The sequence below is a fragment of the Podarcis gaigeae genome (genome assembly GCF_964106915.1).
Source record: "Podarcis gaigeae genome assembly, chromosome: 7".
In the NCBI taxonomy this organism is placed as follows: domain Eukaryota; kingdom Metazoa; phylum Chordata; class Lepidosauria; order Squamata; family Lacertidae; genus Podarcis; species Podarcis gaigeae.
The window spans coordinates 25,736,116-25,754,030 of record NC_139683.1 but is presented as its reverse complement, the minus strand read 5'-3'; the positions used below and the strand labels follow the sequence as shown (position 1 = coordinate 25,754,030).

Here is a 17,915-nt window from a genome sequence, read left to right as displayed (position 1 = left end):
TGCCTGGCACTTAAAGGTGTATAATGAAGGTGCCAGGCGAAACTCCCTGGGGAGAGCATTTCACAGACGGGGAGCCACTGCAGAGAAGGCCCGTTCTCTTCCAATTTTTTTTATTGATTTTAACAGATAAAACATACAAAAGAAAATACATTACAATACTACAAGAAAGAAAAAACAAAAATAGAAACACATATTCTTTCAAAAGTTCATTTTAAATTTCATTGTTAACTGACTTCCTCAAATCCCCTCCTCCAAAATCATCTTACTACTGCAATTAACTCCTTCAATTCACTATCTTCATCTCTTTTCTTATAGACTTAGCTCCATATTAATATACAACATTCTTATACTAATCCTCGGCCTGTTTGGTACTTTCAAGTATTTTCTACTTATCTTATATTACAATATTTAACTAAATAGTCTTTAAATTTCTTCCAGTCTGCTTGGTATTCCTCTTCTTTCTGATCGCGGATTCTTCCAGTCAGGTCTGCCATCTCCAAAAATTCCAACATCTTCATCTGCCATTCTTGTACCGTTGTTATTTCTTGAGATTTCCAATTTTTAGCTAATAGCCGCTGTGAGAAGGCCCGTTCTCATGTTGCCACCCCCTGAACCTCTTGAGGAGGGGGCACACGAAGGAGGGCCTCAGAAGATGACCTCAGGGTCCTGGTAGGTTCATATGGAAAGAGGCAGTCCTTGAGGCAGGATTCACAGCACGTCAGAATTTGTACCTCCCACCTCATTATGATGCTAACTGGGCACTATTCCTGCAGCTCCTGGTTGTGCCACAGCTGTTATTCACTGGTTGCATGATTATGGGATGGAGTTGTACAGTTAACTTGCTTTCTCAGGTGCCTAGCAACAGCCAGTGATATTTCCCGGATACTGCTTCTCAATGTAGAAATGAGTTTGGGTGTCACACTGACTACAAGCCTGGCTCGGAAAGATGTCCTGCAATTATTTATCCTAGGATGTAACATGAACTGTTTTAATCTGTGCTCTTCAAAATAACTTCCTGGTACATAGGAACTCTGTCGGACTGTTGCCCAACAGGCATATTCTGCTTTACAGCAAGGAATAAAAGTTAGACTTTCCCCCCACTATTGAAACATAACGGCTGCTAGGTAAAACTTAGAAGAGCTATCATCACAGATTTTTTTTCTTTTAAAAATTGAGTAAATCCTTTTGTCTTGATGCTGCAGCCTCTCACCTTTCTCCTTTTAGGGTCGTCCCTCCGGAGACGCTTTTATCCAGATGAAATCTTCAGACCGAGCATTTATGGCTGCTCAGAAGTGCCATAAGAAAACCATGAAGGACAGATACGTTGAAGTCTTTCAGTGTTCTGCAGAGGAGATGAACTTTGTATTAATGGGGGGCACTTTAAATCGAAATGGCTTATCCCCACCACCATGTAAGTTACCATGTAAGTTTAGCTTGGGTCTTGGCGCTACTTTCTGCTGTACGCTGGTAGGTGTCGGAGCTTCTTTCACCCATTCTGTTTTTGTGTTCCTCTCTTGGAAGGGATCAGCGTGTCTGTGGGGTCTGGAATGCAAAGCTTTTCCCATCTGAAATCGGTAGCAGCCTTTGATTTTTGTTCTCCCTTTTGGCTGTGGACTACTGTGATTTGGATAGTGATTGGCTTCTTTACTCTCGCTTTTCTGCTGACCCACACCTTCCTACCCCCACACCTTCTGGAGTTTAATTTGCACTGGGCAAGTGTTGATTTCGAGCACTTCAGCTCAGAATTGCAGGATCATGTTTTAAACCAGGGGTGCCCAACCTGTGGCTCATGGGCCGGAAGTGGCTCACGGAGGCCTTTCAACCAGCGCCGAGCCGCCCCTGAACTGAGCCGCCCACTCGGCGAGTCCACATTTGCTGTGCTAAATCAGTGCGGTGCGGGGACTCTCTTTCGTAGCCCTGGAAAGTGTGTCTGCACATGTCTGTGGCACTGGAAATCGCTTGTGCACATGCCCAGACGCACAAAAATCGTTTCTGCGCAGGCGCAATTTTCAGCTTCTGGGCATGCGCAGATGCGATTTCCGGCATCATGCTGCTCTTGTCAGGCCCACAGAGGATCTCTGCGGGAGCGATCCGGCGCATGCCTGGTAAGCCTTGCCGAAACCCTGTTTTAAACTGACTGGCAGCAGAAGCCAATATCAAATATGGGTGCCTGGAAATGCAGAGGAGCATGTACAGGGCATTTCGTTACACCAAAGTTAGCCAAAATTAATGATGGGTTGTTAGGGAACAAAGAGCTTTTAGCTCAGATGGGTGTTTTCTGGCTGACATAGTAAAATACTACAAGTATGTATATTTCAGTATATTTATGCTTAAGAACCTCAGAAGGTATAGGTGACTATTTTCAATAGTCACAGCCTGGGTGAGAGAGGTAGTTAATTTAACATGGAGTCCAGGAGTGCTTCCTAATGACATGGGTGATTTGCCAGTAGTCACATCTGATCATAACTGTTCTACGTCAGGCTGAAAGTGGAATAGCATCTTAACTTCCAGAATCCAAATGGTACCCAAGTGGGCAGTTCCGCAGTCCCAAATGACTTTCAAGTGTGGTGACTTTCATTGGGACCACTGAGTACAGGGGGCGGGAAGAGAGAAATCCTCCCTTCTCTCTGCACTCCGGATCCGGCCCAATCACCTTCTAAATCCAGCCCGCAGAGGGTATGGGAATGAGCGTGTTTTTACATGAGTAGAATGTGTCTTTTTATTTAAAATGCATCTCTGGGTTATCTGTGGGGCATAGGAATTCCTTCACCCCCCCCAATATAGTTAGGCCCCCAACAAGGTCTGATGGACAGTGGATCAGCCCCCTGCTGAAAAAGTTTGCTGACCCCTGTTCTAATCACTATGTCGATTAGATGCCCCATTCAGAAATGAGTGAACAAAGCCTGGTTATTCCACTATCAATGGCCAGTGAGAAGCTTCCAAGTTGAGTTCAGTCCAATATTTCTCCCTCTGTTCACATTCACAGAGTAGTTGCACCTGGTAAAAGTCTCCCAGGTGTATTGATCGGTTGATCTTGGACTAGCTTCTGTTTGCTCTGCAAAGTAAAACATAAAGCGAAAAAGGTGTGTCATAAGAAATCCAGATTTGGAACCTGGCTAAATCCAGCAATACTGGGTCTATTTGCTTGTTTTGCTTAATTCCCATTTGACCAGCTCGTGATCGTCACTAGGGAGTTACTTGGTGAGGAGATGGACTCCAAATGCCCTGGGCCTGATCCAGCCCTCAGTAAATCTGTTGCCCCTGTGCAGGCTTCTTCCTTCCTGTTTGATTTTATTACCTGAAAGCCTTCTGTACCCTTAACTCCTAACCATCAGTAGTGAGAGAAAGAAGCTGAGTGGGACTCTGGGAAGCAGGAAGGGCCCCTTCCTCCTTGTGCAGTGTCTCCTCCACCCCTTCTCCACTGAGGATGCAAACTGCCAAGAGAGCGAGGGCACAGGTGTCATCACAAAAACTGATACCAGAAAGATATGCCACAGATCCTCTAGGGATTTGGGGTCTGGGCAGGGGGAGAAATTTGCACAGGACAAACTCTTTTCTCCGCTAGCAAGGAAATGCCAGTTAAGTTGAATAAAAACTAGTATTTACAGCAGGGATGGCAAACATGGTGTCTTACAGATGTTGATGGAGCACAACTCCCATTGCCCCAGGCAATCTGACCAATGAAGAAGAGTTTGGATTTGATATCCCGCTTTATCACTACCCGAAGGAGAGTCTCAAAGTGGCTAACATTCTCCTTTCCCTTCCTCCCCCACAACAAACAGTTTGTGAGGTGAGTGGGGCTGAGAGACTTCAAAGAAGTGTGACTAGTCCAAGGTCACCCAGCAGCTGCATGTGGAGGAGCGGAGACGCGAACCCGATTCACCAGATTACAAGTCTACCACTCTTAAGCACTACACCACACTGGCTCTCCAATGGTCAGGGAATGATGGGAGTTGTATTTCAGCAACATCTGGAGGGGATACCATGTTTGCTACCCCTGCTGTACAGTATACAGTTGTACCTTGAAGTCGAACGAAATCCATTCTGGAAATCTATTTGACTTCCAAAATGTTCGGAAACCAAAGTACGGCTTCTGATTGGCTGCAGAAGCCAGTCGGAAGCCAGGTTGGATGTTCGGCTTCCAAAAATAGTTCACAAACAGGAACACTCACTTCTGGGTTTGTGACATTCGGGAGCTAAGCTGTTCGAAAACCAAGGTATGAGTGTATTGTTATGCCTGCCTGCTCAGATGTAAGCCCTACTGAGCTCAATGAGGCTTACTCTTGCCAATAACGTAGCATCTGCAGGGTGAAATATGCCCAGTTTGTTTCTTTGTTCCCCTCCCCCCCCCCCCCCCCGCTTTGGCCAGAGTGAAGTTGAGTGTCACCTGCTTGGGGAGGGGGGAGGCTCTCTGCTGGAACTGAGAGTGCAGAATGTCTTTAAAGGCAGGAAAGAAGCTTGCACAGGTTAAGTGTGTGTGGATTGTGAAATGATTTGTCAGGTGACTTCAGTGGGTGACTAGGATTACCTGGTAGTTCTGGGAGGAAGACTGGCCAAATTTGTAATGGCCTAAGCTTTTGTGGACTCAAGCCCACTTCATCAGATGCATCTTTGATTTGTTTTTGCTGTAAGAAGCTAACGCAGCTACAGCTCCACAAATTATTTTGCATTTCAAAAGCCATCTTGAGGGGCAGCATTCTCTTGTCCATCTGTTCTCAGGATTCTTGTCCAAGGGAAGCTTATCAGCTTGTGCTGTCTTAGTTTTCAGGAGGTCAGTTAAGACTTGGCTCTTTTATAAAGTAATTGGAGTAGCTGGTTGTGTTGGCATGGAAAGGTTGTAGCTCAGTGGTGGAACACCTGCTTGGTGTGCAGAAGGCCTCAGGTTCAATCCCTGGCATATCCAGGTAGGCCTGGGAGAGACATCTGCCTGAAACCTTGGAAAGTCACTGGCTGTCAGTGTTGACAGCCAGTAATAATAATAATAATAATAATTTTTTATTTATACCCCGCCCTCCCCAGCCAAGGCCGGGCTCAGAGCGGCTTACAAGCAATAATAAAAACAAGATGAATGATTACAAACTTAAAAACAAAAATAAAACACAACAATTAAAATAATGGAACATTAAAATATTAAAATGTAGCCTCATCGCAGGAGGAGAAGGAAAAGAAGGGGGAAAAAGAGAGAGGGGGGGGAAGGGAGGGAATCAAACTGGCTCCAAGCCAAAGGCCAGGCGGAACAACTCTGTCTTACAGGCCCTGCGGAAAGAAATCAGATCCTGCAGGGCCCTGATCTCATGAGGCAGAGCGTTCCACCAGGCCGGAGCCAGAGTTGAAAAGGCCCTGGCTCTGGTCGAAGCCAATCTAACTTCCTTAGGGCCCGGGACCACTAGGGTGTTGTTATTTATGGACCTTGAGGCTCTCCGTGGGGCATACCAGGAGAGGCGGTCCCGGAGGTACGAGGGTCCTAGGCCGTGAGTACTAGATGTACTCAGTACTCAGCTAGATGTAGCTAATGGTTTGACTCAATATAAGGCAGCTTCCTATGTTTGTTGGATACTGGTGAATTGTGCAGTGCTTCCATTTTTATTGGGTTGTATTGGTTTGGCTTTATTATTATGGGTTTTAATGTTATATATGGAATTTTAATTTCTATAAGCTGCCTTGGGGGTTCTGCCAAGGCCATAAAACAGAGTGTAAACTGTAATAGCAGGGCGGAGAGCTTTGAAAACACATTCTTCCTCGAAAGGCTTTGATCCTGGCTTCTTCCTTTTAGAAGTTAAACACTCCCATACTTCAGTATCTGCAGTCTCAAAAACAAGGAAGGCATTAAGTCTGGAAGAGGATGGAGGAACACATTTTTCATCCTCATTGTTGAGAATAGGACTATAATATGGAGACAGAGCTCCTTTTTCTGTATTGTGTACTACTAATCCTGCAGCTTGACACGAGATAACATCCACTTCAAATGGGTGTAGTTTGGGTCAGTGTTTGGTCCCAAATTCCCAACATGTCAGCTACTTAGGTTTGTGTCTGATTTAGGAATAGCCCAAACTAAACTTGCAATAAGATCTTGGAGGCAGACCAGTGTTCAGACAGAAGAACTCTTTGAGTAATCTTTCTTTATGTATAAAGTTGGCGTTCACAGGGGCTAGTTTGGTTGTAATGCTAAACCGTGGTTCAGCACTATGAGAACAAACCTACCACTCCTTGGGCTTCCATGCTCTCCCCTCAACTCGCATAGCCACAGGGGGGAAGTCTGGAAGATCTCGCTTCCATTTTACCAACCACAGCCTGCCTTGCCATCTGGTTAAACTTAACTGGTTAGTAGAAATAAATCTCCAAACCATAGTTTGTGAAACTGGCTAGTTTTTGCTAACCATGGTTTTAAGTTTAGGGTTCATGCAGCATTCTAAACTAATCTAATCTAAAATAGCCCCAACCACCATTACTACTAGCGGTCAGATGATGGGAGTTTATAATCCAAAACATTTGGAAGGAAACCTGCACTAAATGATCAGGCAGGATTCTCCCTAGGCCACACCTCTCACCACCTCTGCGCCTTCTTTGAGTGTGTGATTGGTTAAATTGGTTTTTTAGATTTTTGGATCTGAATACTTCTTTCCAATGAAGGCCGCAATGTGACTCAACAGATTAAGAACAGTGGTCAGCAAGAAGTATGGCCTTTTTGTGTATGTGTCAATTAGTGCATCTTTTCCTAGAAGTGTAGTAGGATGTTTGTGGCGCTGTGGTCTAAACCACTGAGCCTCTTGGGCTTGCCGATCAGAAGGTCAGTGGTTCAAATCCCCGCAACGGAGTGAGCTCCCGTTGCTCTGTCCCAGCTTCTGCCAACCTAGCAGTTTGAAAGCATGCCAGTGCAAGTAGATAAATAGGTACCGCTGCAGCGGGAAGGTAAACGGCGTTTCCATGCACTCTGGTTTCCGTCACGGTATCCCGTTGCACCAGAAGTGGTTCAGTCATGCCAGCCACATGACCCGGAAAGCTGTCTGTGGACCAACACTGGCTCCCTCGGCCTGAAAGCGAGATGAGCGCCGCAACCCCATAGTCTCCTTTGACTGGACTTAACCGTCTAGGGGTCCTTTACCTTTACCTCCTAGAAGTGTGAGGGCAAAATATAGCTTGTGGTATAATTGCATCTTTCTGCTGTGAAATGACCACCTGGATCGGGAGTGTAGCCTGGCCTTAATCATGCTTTGTGCTTTTAAAAAAGGTTGCGCGCAGAAGCACTGACTTTCTTCATCTCTGTCTTGTTCTGTCGTTTAGGCATGTCTCCTCCTTCCTACTCCTTCCCTGCTCCTGCGGCAGTTATCCCGACGGATGCAGCACTCTACCAACCCTCCGTGCTCCTCAACCCACGGACACTTCAACCTTCTACAGCATATTATCCAGCTGGCACTCAGCTCTTTATGAATTACACAGCATATTACCCTAGGTAAGCAAAACGCCAAAAAAGAGGGAGTGGGGGCAGACTTCTTTTGTAGCGGAATATAGCAAGCTATGAACATGCGATGTTGCAGCAAAACCAGCTGCTGCTTATCACTGATCAGGATGCATTACGGATTGATGCTGTTGTGTTATGGGTAGGGAGAGTGAGTTTGGACTTGTCACCTGTGTGAAATGTTTTGCCGGTTGGAAAGGATGTTGACCTGTCTTAAAATAACGCTGACTTGGATCCTAAGTGGCTTTCTTGTTCGTGCAAGGAAAGGGTGTGTGTGGGTGTGTGTGATTTCTGTCAACTCCCTTCTTGATCTGCTGCATCTCCTCACAATACCCCCAAAGGGCTGCTCAATCCTTAAGAGCAGGTTTTCAGGGGGCTACAAAAGGAAGCAGGGGAGAATTCTGCTCTATGGACTCTCTTCATTCATGGAAGGGAAGTTGGGATCCAAGCTAATGTCTTGAGAGATGTCCTGGTTTATAGGAGCCAGAGCTGGAAGCGCGTCTCTTTCAATGAGGCAAAGTTAGTAAATGATCTCCAGAAATTAGTTGACACTTTTGGGGCGGGGGAGACTAAGGTTGCAATCTTGTGCACTGGCATTTCCTAAAACTATGGGTCTCCAGATGTTGTTGGCCCCACATCATAACAACCAGCCACAGCCCTATGGTCGAGGATGAGGGAAGCTGTAGTCCCTTAACATCTGGGAACCTAAGTTTGGAGAAAGATTGCTGTACACGCACACTTACCTGGGCGTATGTCCCAGATAACTCAATCAGACATACATAAGAGTACAGTGCACCTGTAATTGGTCAGAAATTATGTGCAAGGGTAGCCAGTATGGTCCTCCAGATGTTCTATTCTGTAACTCCCATCAACCCTGACTACTGACCATGCTCAGTAAAGCTGATGCAGTGAATCCCACTGTTTCCCAAACTTGGGTCTCCAGCTGGTTTTGGACTACAGCTCCCATCATTCCTAGCTAGCAAGGACCACTGGTCAGGGATGATGGGAATTGTAGTCCAAAACACTACAATTGGGAAACACTGGACTACCCCCATACTATTTAGTAAATGAACTTTTGGAAGCACCTAGTGGGGAATATTTGAATATTTACTCTGTGTGTTGGCAGCCAGTCTAGCAGTGACGGGGGGGGGGGGCATGTGCCGTAGGCATTCCCCTTGGAAATTTAATGTAGCCTAGCAGGGTTAGAGGGGACGAGCCCCAGCGAGCAGCATTCAGGAAAAGGAAGTCCAGAAGCTCAGCATATTGGAGGAATGGAGGCTCATATGATGGTGGAGTTGTAGTAGTTCTTGAGCACTGGGAAAGGAGCTGGTTTGTGATCCTGGAAAATGTTCTGGCTGAGACAAGGATGAGGACAGAAGAAGGTATTGAAATGGAAGCCAAACCAAACCCAAAGTCTTTTGGGGAATATTCCAGTACCCAGTTAGGCTGCAACTCTTGAGGTCCTGAACTTCCTCATGAAGTTGTATTTTTAAGTTCAAATTCGGTATAGGCTGTTCACTAAAACTCTGCTTGCTTTCCTTGCCCCAAGTGCATATCCTGAGAGCCTGACCTGAGTAACCAAGCACATCTGGAAAAGATTGCTATCTAATCAATCTTCTCTACAATAATCGTGATTAATAGAAATCCATGTGTACCTTGGGGTCTTTATTCAAGCCCACCGGATGCAGGGGGGTAAAACTGTGAACATTTGATAGCAATTGCCATTTTGTGATTGCTGAAAGCCTTCTCTGGAATCCAACTTTTACTTAACTGTAAATGTTAAACAGACACTTGGAATCAAGTAATAGTGCTAGAAGACAATAGACGCACCTTATGCTCTTTATGGAATGAGGCTGGGATGATGTTACAAGCTAAGCTTTGTGTTAACAACTGTTCCCTTTGCAACACATGTTAATTGTAATTTTTATAGTATGCAGCAGAGAATGGATCTGTACACACAGATGAATCGGCCAGGTCAGTGCCCAAAGAACGGATTTGTCTTCAAAGGTCCAAGCAGTTAGATTTTCCTAACAAAGGTAAGGTTCAGCAACCTCCCAAATGCACAATGTACACACTGAACTTTGGGAGTAGCTATTGGGGAGTGGGTGCTTACAATTACCCCCAGATCTTTTTCCTTCCTCCTTCCCTTCCTTCCCCTCCATGTCCTTCCAAGCCTTTTGAAGCCAGGATTGGCAGCTTAAATAATCCTACATTGCCATTTCCAAATGTTGAGGGGTGGCACAGTGCTTTAGTAGATGACTGTCCTTGTGTGCATGCCAACTTGTGGTTGCATGTTTGGCATATTATATTTAAGGCTGCATCTGTGTTCATGCTCAGCTTATTGTGTTTAAGGGTAGCTGTTGCCTGAATCCATCTATTGAGGGACAGCCCTCACATGGTAATGAACTGATAGATTGGGGCCGGCAGGGTGGAGTCTGTTTAAGACTATAAGCAAAATGAATTTCAGCACTAGTTTACAGAACTCTCAGAGCTTGCAGCCACAGCAAAGGTGGCATTTTTCCCTCTCCGCCGTATTAAGCAGTTGGACCCTTACCTTTTTCGCCCTGATCCTGGCCACAGTGATCCATGTGACGGTCACCTCCAGGCTTGATTATTGTAACTCGCTCTATGCAGAGCTGCCCTTGAAGCTGACCCAGAAACTCCAGCGGGTGCAGAATGCCGCGGCGAGGCTCCTTACGGGGTCCTTGCCACGGGATCACATTCATCTAGTGCTTTACCAACTGCACTGGCTCCCAGTGGAGTACAGGGTCAGGTTTAAGGTGCTAGTTTTGACCTTTAAAGCCCTATGCGGCCTAGGACCCTCTCTTGGTATGCCCCGTGGAGGACCTTAAGGTCCACAAATGACAACACTTTGGAGGTCCCAAGTCGCAAGGTGGTTAGATTGGTCTAAACTAGGGCCAGGGCCATTTCGGTACTGGCCCCGACATGGTGGAACACACTGTCACAAGAGACTAGGGCCCTGCAGGACCTGACATCTTTCTGCAGGGCCTGCAAGACAGAGCTGTTCCACCTGGTCTTTGGTTTAGACTCAATCTGACCCTTATGTTTCCCTCCCCTTATGGTTTTCATCTATGGGCTACTATTAAAATGAGACTGCGTTTTTAATTACTGTATTTTTTGCTCTATAAGACTCACTTTTTCCCTCCTAAAAATTAAGGGGAAATGTGTGTGTGTGTTATGGAGCAAATGCAGGCTGCACAGATATCCCAGAAGCCAGAACAGCAAGAGGGATTGCTGCTTTCACTGCGCAGAGATCCCTCTTGCTGTTCTGGCTTCTGAGATTCAGAATATTTTTTTCTTGTTTTCCTCCTCTAAAAACCAGGTGCATCTTGTGGTCTGGTGCGTCTTATACAGCAAAAAATACGGTATATTTTAACCCGTATTTTAAATTGGTCTCCCCTCCCATTATGTTTTTATTGTAATTTTACTGGTGTTAGCAGCCCTGAGCCTGGCTCTGGCCGGGGAGAGCTGGGTATAAATACAAATTTATTATTATTATTATTATTATTATTATTATTATTATTAGCCTGTTTCTTTTAGGCTCCACTTAAACTTCCTGCACAACTTCAGCCAACCAAATGCCGGTCCCTCTGACTTCACTCCTAATTCTACAGTGGCTGAACCCTTCTAGCACATGGGAAGTTTCCATTGTCTTGGATATCTACCTGTCATTTTGTGTTTTCGTGGTGTTTTCTAATTATTATTTGGAAACAAAAACTAGGCATATGCACAGTTGGCCATAGGGATGCTTCTCTCCCTCCGCACACCCCGGGTGCAAGCTTGCCATTTAAAGTTTCTGGGACATTCACTACTTTGATAGCACAGTTGCCAAATTCACAGGGGAGGGATATTGCCGGATGTTTTCTTTGCCCTGGCATTCAAAGTGTTAAATTCACCTATCACACAAAGGGTCCTCCTTGAGATTAAATCACTACAAAAACAAAACAAAAACCCAAATGGTTAGAAAAACATATGACAAAACCAACCTTTCATTTTTATTTGCACACAAAATTATTATTTTTATATATCCATAAAATAAAGGCTTCTTAAGACCTAGGGATTGTGCCTTTTGGGGTTTTTTTTATATATATAAAGAATTGTTTGCTTTGTGTTTGTATATATTTATTTGTTTAAAAAACTGGATTCTAGCCAGGCTTACTTGACAGTCTAGATTTGGTTAAGAATGTGAAATGCAATACTTTGAGGGAGAAAATGCTGTAACATTTTTGTAAAATAGATTATATATTATTATATGCATATAAAGTATAAAATGTAATGTTCTAAACTTGTATATTGCACATTTGGACTACTGTATATTTAAGTTACTGTCCCAGGATTATTTTAATGTGGGGGAATGAGGGTATTGTAACAATACACAAACCCTTCCATTCTTCTCTCATAAGATACAGAATTTAGAATTACTGGTATGATAATAAAATCTGACACTTGGAAATAATGGGAACACAATACTTGCTCACAGTGGTCTTGACTACGGAGGCAGTAATTAGATTGGATGGTATTGGAGGTTTATCGGAGATTATTGGGAGAATTGTAACCCAGAAACTCTCCTTTTAACTTTTATTACCTGCCCCGTCTCCTGAGTTAAAAGAATGAATTGTTACCGAAAGCATTAAAAAAAAAATTAAAAACAGACCATATCACTGTTGTAGAAGTGCGTTTTTTGAGCTGCTCTACATGGATTTTGTACCACCCTGCTATGTGGACGTTTTGCTCCTTGACTTACTTTGCATTTGCATCTTCTACAAGTATTAAAACTGTTTTAAATCCATTTGTGGACCCCTTGAGTTGCATTCTGTACACACACCATTATTGCTTGATTATTACTGAATGTTGGTCACCTGCTCTCCCAGCAGAGCAGAATTGGCATTCTTCAATGGGGCTGGTTCTTGTAAAACAGCTGCAATCCCGAGCTGTGTGGAAATACCGTATTTTTCGCTCCATAAGATGCACCTGACCATAGGATGCAACTAGTTTTTAGAGGAGGAAAACAAGAAAAAAAAATATTCGGAACGAAACAGTGGATGTATGATTTTTGTGGTTCATGCTGTGGCCACAGACATGTGATTTGATGGTGAGTTTGGGGTAGCCCAATAGAAAAATCCTGAGAATCCATGTGGATCCATGCTTTGTAACCACGTTTTTGCGCCATTGCATGATATGAGCAATTCTGCCCCAGGGACCATGCATTCACTCCATAAGACGCATAGACATTTCCCCTTACTTTTCAGGAAGAAAAAAGTGTGTCTTATGGAGCGAAAAATACGGTAGTTTCCCAAAGATCATTGCTCAATCCGGACCTTTTCTGCAAGATTTCCTGGCTGGCACATGCCATCTTCATAACATATGCATCAGATCCTTCTAATGCAAGGTTCTGTATAATCAGTGTTATGCTAAAGTGCCGAGGGGTTGCTGCGTGTCCATTTGTTAAGGAAATATCACTTTAAAACATACAGCTTCCTGCCACCCCCCCTCCCTTCTGGGAGGAAGAGAGAACACAACTGCCATGAATGAGACCAAATCACTTCTTCATAAACCTCTGTCTGAGGAGGGAGGGAAGTTGGGATAAAAGTGCAAGTTGGCCCTCTCCTTCCCCATCTATGTTCAAAACCTGACCAGAGTGACAGCTGACACTTAAACACTAGCAGTTGGGACAGCGTCCTCCACTCCACCTGAGAACAGCAGGCTGGTTTGGGGGATGAAGAGGGGCAGCATTTGCACAGCTCTGTCCTCCAACAGCAATGGCCGGCCCTGTTAGCAGCAGCAGTCTCAGCTGCTGTAAGGTAACAATACAGTGGTACCTTGGGTTAAGTACTTAATTTGTTCCCCAGATCCGTTCTTAACCTGAAACTGTTCTTAACCTGAAGCACCACTTTAGCTAATGGGGCCTCCCACTGCTGCCGTGCCGCCAGAGCACAATTTCTGTTCTCATCCTGAAGCAAAGTTCTTAACCTGAGGTACTATTTCTGGGTTAGCGGAGTCTATAAACTGAAGCGTGTGTAACCTGAAGCGTATGTAACCCGAGGTACCACTGTATTCCAAATTGCAACTGAAGATTCTTCCCCACCCTTTCCTTTCAGTTTACTGCTGTAATAAACACCTTTTTGTTGTTGTTTAAAAAAAAAATGTGTTTAAGTTTTCAAAAACCTGCAGACAAGACAAAGAAATGAAAATGGGGGTCTCTGTGGAGCACATTACTGCAGTTGGGGGGGGGGGAATGAACAGACAGTTCAGTATACTTTTGCAGGCTTTGTAATACAGTAGAATATGCAAAGGGGCATTTTGGAAGCAAGAGTCCCATATTGATATGGAGTAGCCTTGCCGTATAGGGCCTATTCAAAGCACTATCTTTATAAAGCATGTAATTGGAGACCATACAGTATCAAAATGGTCTTGTTTTGTAACCCCTCTTAAAGACCTCTTCTGATTGGCTAAACACATAGACATGGCAATGCCCCACACCTCCTTGGACCATCCCTTTCTAGGGGTATCTGATGCAAATGTCTGTCAAGTTCAAGTCTGGCATAGAGCATTCTACTGTGTACAGAAGATGTGCCAGAGGGAACAAGAAGTCTGGCCTCACCACCCTCTTCAGTGCTGGAGAGCACATGTACCCCATTTTTAGAGGGGGGGTATTGATGAGCAGGAAGTACAGTGATTTCCCCCTTGCAGTAAGTCTGCCATTGTTTCCTACCCATGAGATTGCAATAGGAATTTATTTCTGGGCTGTGGCTAGTATAATACGTAAGGTAGGTGAGTGGGAGGGAGGGAAGGGAGAACTGGCTCTTTTAAAACATCTGGTGGAAGGCGCTTTTGCAAAAGCTGTCTGAAATAGGAAACATCTGCATTCAAAACATGAAGGCCTTGCGTACGATATTTCCACCTTGATTTGTTCAACTCTGCAACCTAGTAATAGTGGGGAAAGCCACTTCAAAAGCACCATCCGCATTAGATTCTCCAACATTTTCTTAAAAGCTCATGTGGTGCAAAGGTGTGTAGAGAAGTAGCTTTTCCTTTCATCTGGCTTAGCTGCTTCATGGTGCCATTTCATCTCATTAGCAAATAGTGTGCTTTACTGGCCCAGCTTAGTGGTTTAAAATTTGCTGCCAGTAGTTAAAAGTACAGAGAGATTTCCACACACACACTCTTCATCTAAGAAAAGGTGCTCTCAGCAAAAGAGTGAAATGGTTGCCCAGGTGACCATGTGTCCAGCTTTATAGAAGACAGCTCTCTGTTGAAGGGCAGTCTATTTCAAGACCATTTTAAAGATAAAGAACCATAAGAAGGCAGAGCAGGTACCTTGAAGTTGTCCTGAGCATCTGGGCACAGATGATCAATCACCTGATTAGGCACACAGGTCACCTGATCGGTCTTGCCCACTATGGTGAGATGAATTCTGCAAACCTTCATCATTTTTGGTTATACCGTTAGGCCACCCTTACAGTCGCATGCATAACTTACATAAGTCATCTGTCTGAGTATAAAACGAACAGAACTAGAGATAATTTAGATTTGAGTATTCTTTCTCTCTCTCTGCTACATTAGCACTTATCAAAACTGCCATGAAGATTTGCCCATACTTTCTAAACAAACTGACACCAGCGAGCATCAAGCTCCACAAAACGACAAATTACTAATTTTCTCGGCAATATAGTACACACTGCTGTTCTGAGCCATTCCAGAAGAGGGAGCAGGAAATCAAACTGCTAACCTGCTATTTCTTCCTTCTATATCTGCATAAGCAAAAACTTTCTAATAGCAACAGCTGCAGACAGTGGAACAGACAGCCTCTGGAGGTAGTGATGTCTCCTTCACGGGCAGTATTTAAGCATAGGCTAAATGGTCATCTGCCAGGGGAGCTACAAATTTGTGCATTGGGCATAGAATTTACACCAGATTATCTTCCACATCCCGTGATTCTGTGATTCTACAGCCAGCATGAAAATGCAAGCTGCTAGCCTCTTGAGCTTAACATGACTTCTATCCAGAGAATTGGTGGAACAGGGGTAGGCTTTTCTTCCTCTGTGGTCATCACAGAAACCAAGTAGATGAGTGGAGGCAGAAGAATATTTGTTCCCTCCCCACCTGTATTGGAGTTCCTTGCTGCCAATGGATGCTAGCTGAGTTGTTAAATACAAGGCTGATTAAAATGGTTTGGGCTTTCTGTGGTGGAAGTTAAAGGCACAGACAAGTTCTCTTGCACAAGCTTTATTGAAATGGAGGGAAGTTGATCTACCCTGAAAAGGGTGTCCCTTAAAAAAAATAAATCCCTCTTGATTGCTTTCTTCCCTACTTGTCAGTATGGGGGAAAAAGATTTCCAAACTGGCTAACAACAACAATCTACTGAAACATGTAACAGAAATGTAACGCCAGTGTAAAGGTCAATCATAAAACAATAAGCAATTTAAAAATACCATAATGAAAGAATAAGAGCAACATGAAAATATTGCCCATTAAGCCACAGTGCCAGGGCAGGGCTTGGCTCAGCTTGGCCAGTTTGAGTCAGAGGCAAATGATATGGTCCAGACGGGACTGGTTGGGTTCTGAGTCAGGCAGATGTTGATCCAATATGTGCCAGAAGTGGAGGACGTGATCTGGGATCCAGATCAGTTAAACAAGAACCTATAGATACACTCTGGCCAAGAGTTGCCCTAGTGGTGCCTGGGCCCTGCACAATTTGAGATCCCTGGTGCCTTATACAATGTAGGCTATAGTGAGTGTTTTCTCAAAAGAGCATTCCACAGGGCCTTCTCTGTGGTGGCCCCCCCAATCCTCAGCTGCCAGTCACAAAATCTCCAAAGTCTTCCAATACAGCTCTTAGGGTATGGGCAGGTTCTTATGCGAGTCGTGTTAATTAGAAAGGAGGAGAGCATTTGGACTTCCTCAGGTTTGTAATATCTTCAGACAGCTCTGATCTCTCTGTGTGCTTCTAAGCAAGCACTATTTGAAAACACCAAGGGGGACAAAGAACAATGTGCCATGGGGGAGATGGAGATATATGGATTTGAATCTAATTCTGCAACAGTCTTTGCCCATCCATGTCTAAGTGTCGTATCTTTGGGGAGCAAACATTGGCAATGCTCATGGAGCGCAAAAGCACCAAGTTATGTCTATTCCTTTCCTCCCTCCTCCCCCTTTATCAAATGCCATGCTGAGACTCCGTCGCTCCACACACATCAAATTGTTAGAACTTAGCATGAAAGCAAGCAAGGAGCTCAAGAGCTGGTGCCGTCTGATAAATATTAATGATCTGAAACGGGGAATACGGGAAAATGAAGTACCCTTAAAAAGCTCTGGAGTTGAAAATTGTCAGCACTATTATGGCTTTCTCCTTCAAATAATAAATGATTCAACAACTGTACGGTTGCCATGGGGACAGCTTCTCATTGAGCCTAAAATTACCAAGCTGCTGACAAGCCCCTATTTTTAGTACCACCAGATGTGCCTCGAATTCGTAATTATAAATTTCAACGCAAGGGAGATCACAGTGGAAGGGACAAGGGGGCATATTGGTAAGGAAACCAATGCAGAATATGTCCCATCGCCATCTTCAGCAAGGGCCAAAAACAGCATGCCGTGGAAGATCTCTGTGTACCCCAACTTTTTAAAGTACAAAGTAGTCACAGGGAGGCTCCTGCTTCAAAAGGAGCATCATCAGTAGTGGGATGAAGGACGATGCTTAACCCTTTTCCCCTGCACTGTTTCCTCAGTCTTAAAATTGTGTCTTTGTGCTTTCCTCAGGTGCTATTAACCTTACATTTTTGCTGGGGGAGAGTGGAAATAATACAGGCCACAAATACCTCCATGTAAATTGAGGTTCATTGATCAAATAATTCTTGGAGAAATGTTGATTTAAAAAAAGAGAGAAGTAAATGAAGGGGCAGAATTTACCAGAATGAAGCTGAACGAAGCAGAGGATTGTCTATGATTAGAACTAGATGGTCTGCTGTAGTAATAAGAGCGTTGCATTGTCAGTATAAATTACGTCAGCTGCTGGGTTTTCTGTTGCAATCGTCGCATATACTCGTCGGAGATATCCTAACTTGACACACCTTTTGATCTGTCAAGTCCCGTGACATGTAATTTACACAAAATGGAACTAAAGCTATTATTGATTCTGGCCATTATTTCACACACCAGCCTTACCTGTTCTTTCAGCGGGTTATCAGTCCAAGATTTCTCTGGGGCAGGCAAGGAAACCCATGCATTAAGACTTTGGAAGGCATTCTAAGAGTATTTAACTGGCGGGTGTGTTTATTTATTTTATGTATTTATTAGATTTATGCTCTGCACCTTCCCCCAAAGGAACCCAGGGAGGTTTGGTTAAACATACGGAAAAATAAACATATGGGGTTGGTGTCACGTGTACCTTTATTCCTTGGTTGTGCATACAAATTGTACAATAGGCCTGACACTCAA

The 17,915-nt window shown here is 44.2% G+C and overlaps 1 protein-coding gene across 2 annotated transcripts in view; it reads left to right on the top strand.

The window, feature by feature from the left end:
- The window catches only part of ESRP1 (epithelial splicing regulatory protein 1), a 37,647-nt gene extending 25,381 nt beyond the window's left edge, over nt 1-12,266 (top strand). Inside the window, exons 12-15 of one of the 2 annotated variants that reach the window (XM_083749792.1) lie at nt 1,225-1,423; nt 7,282-7,450; nt 9,387-9,492; nt 11,018-12,266. In XM_083749792.1, the coding sequence (XP_083605918.1) occupies nt 1,225-1,423; nt 7,282-7,450; nt 9,387-9,477 (459 nt within the window). In that variant the 3' untranslated portion in view covers nt 9,478-9,492; nt 11,018-12,266. The remainder of the gene's footprint in view (nt 1-1,224; nt 1,424-7,281; nt 7,451-9,386; nt 9,493-11,017) is intronic. The other variant, XM_083749793.1, reaches the window with a different exon arrangement.
- The last annotated feature ends 5,649 nt before the right edge of the window (nt 12,267-17,915 follow it).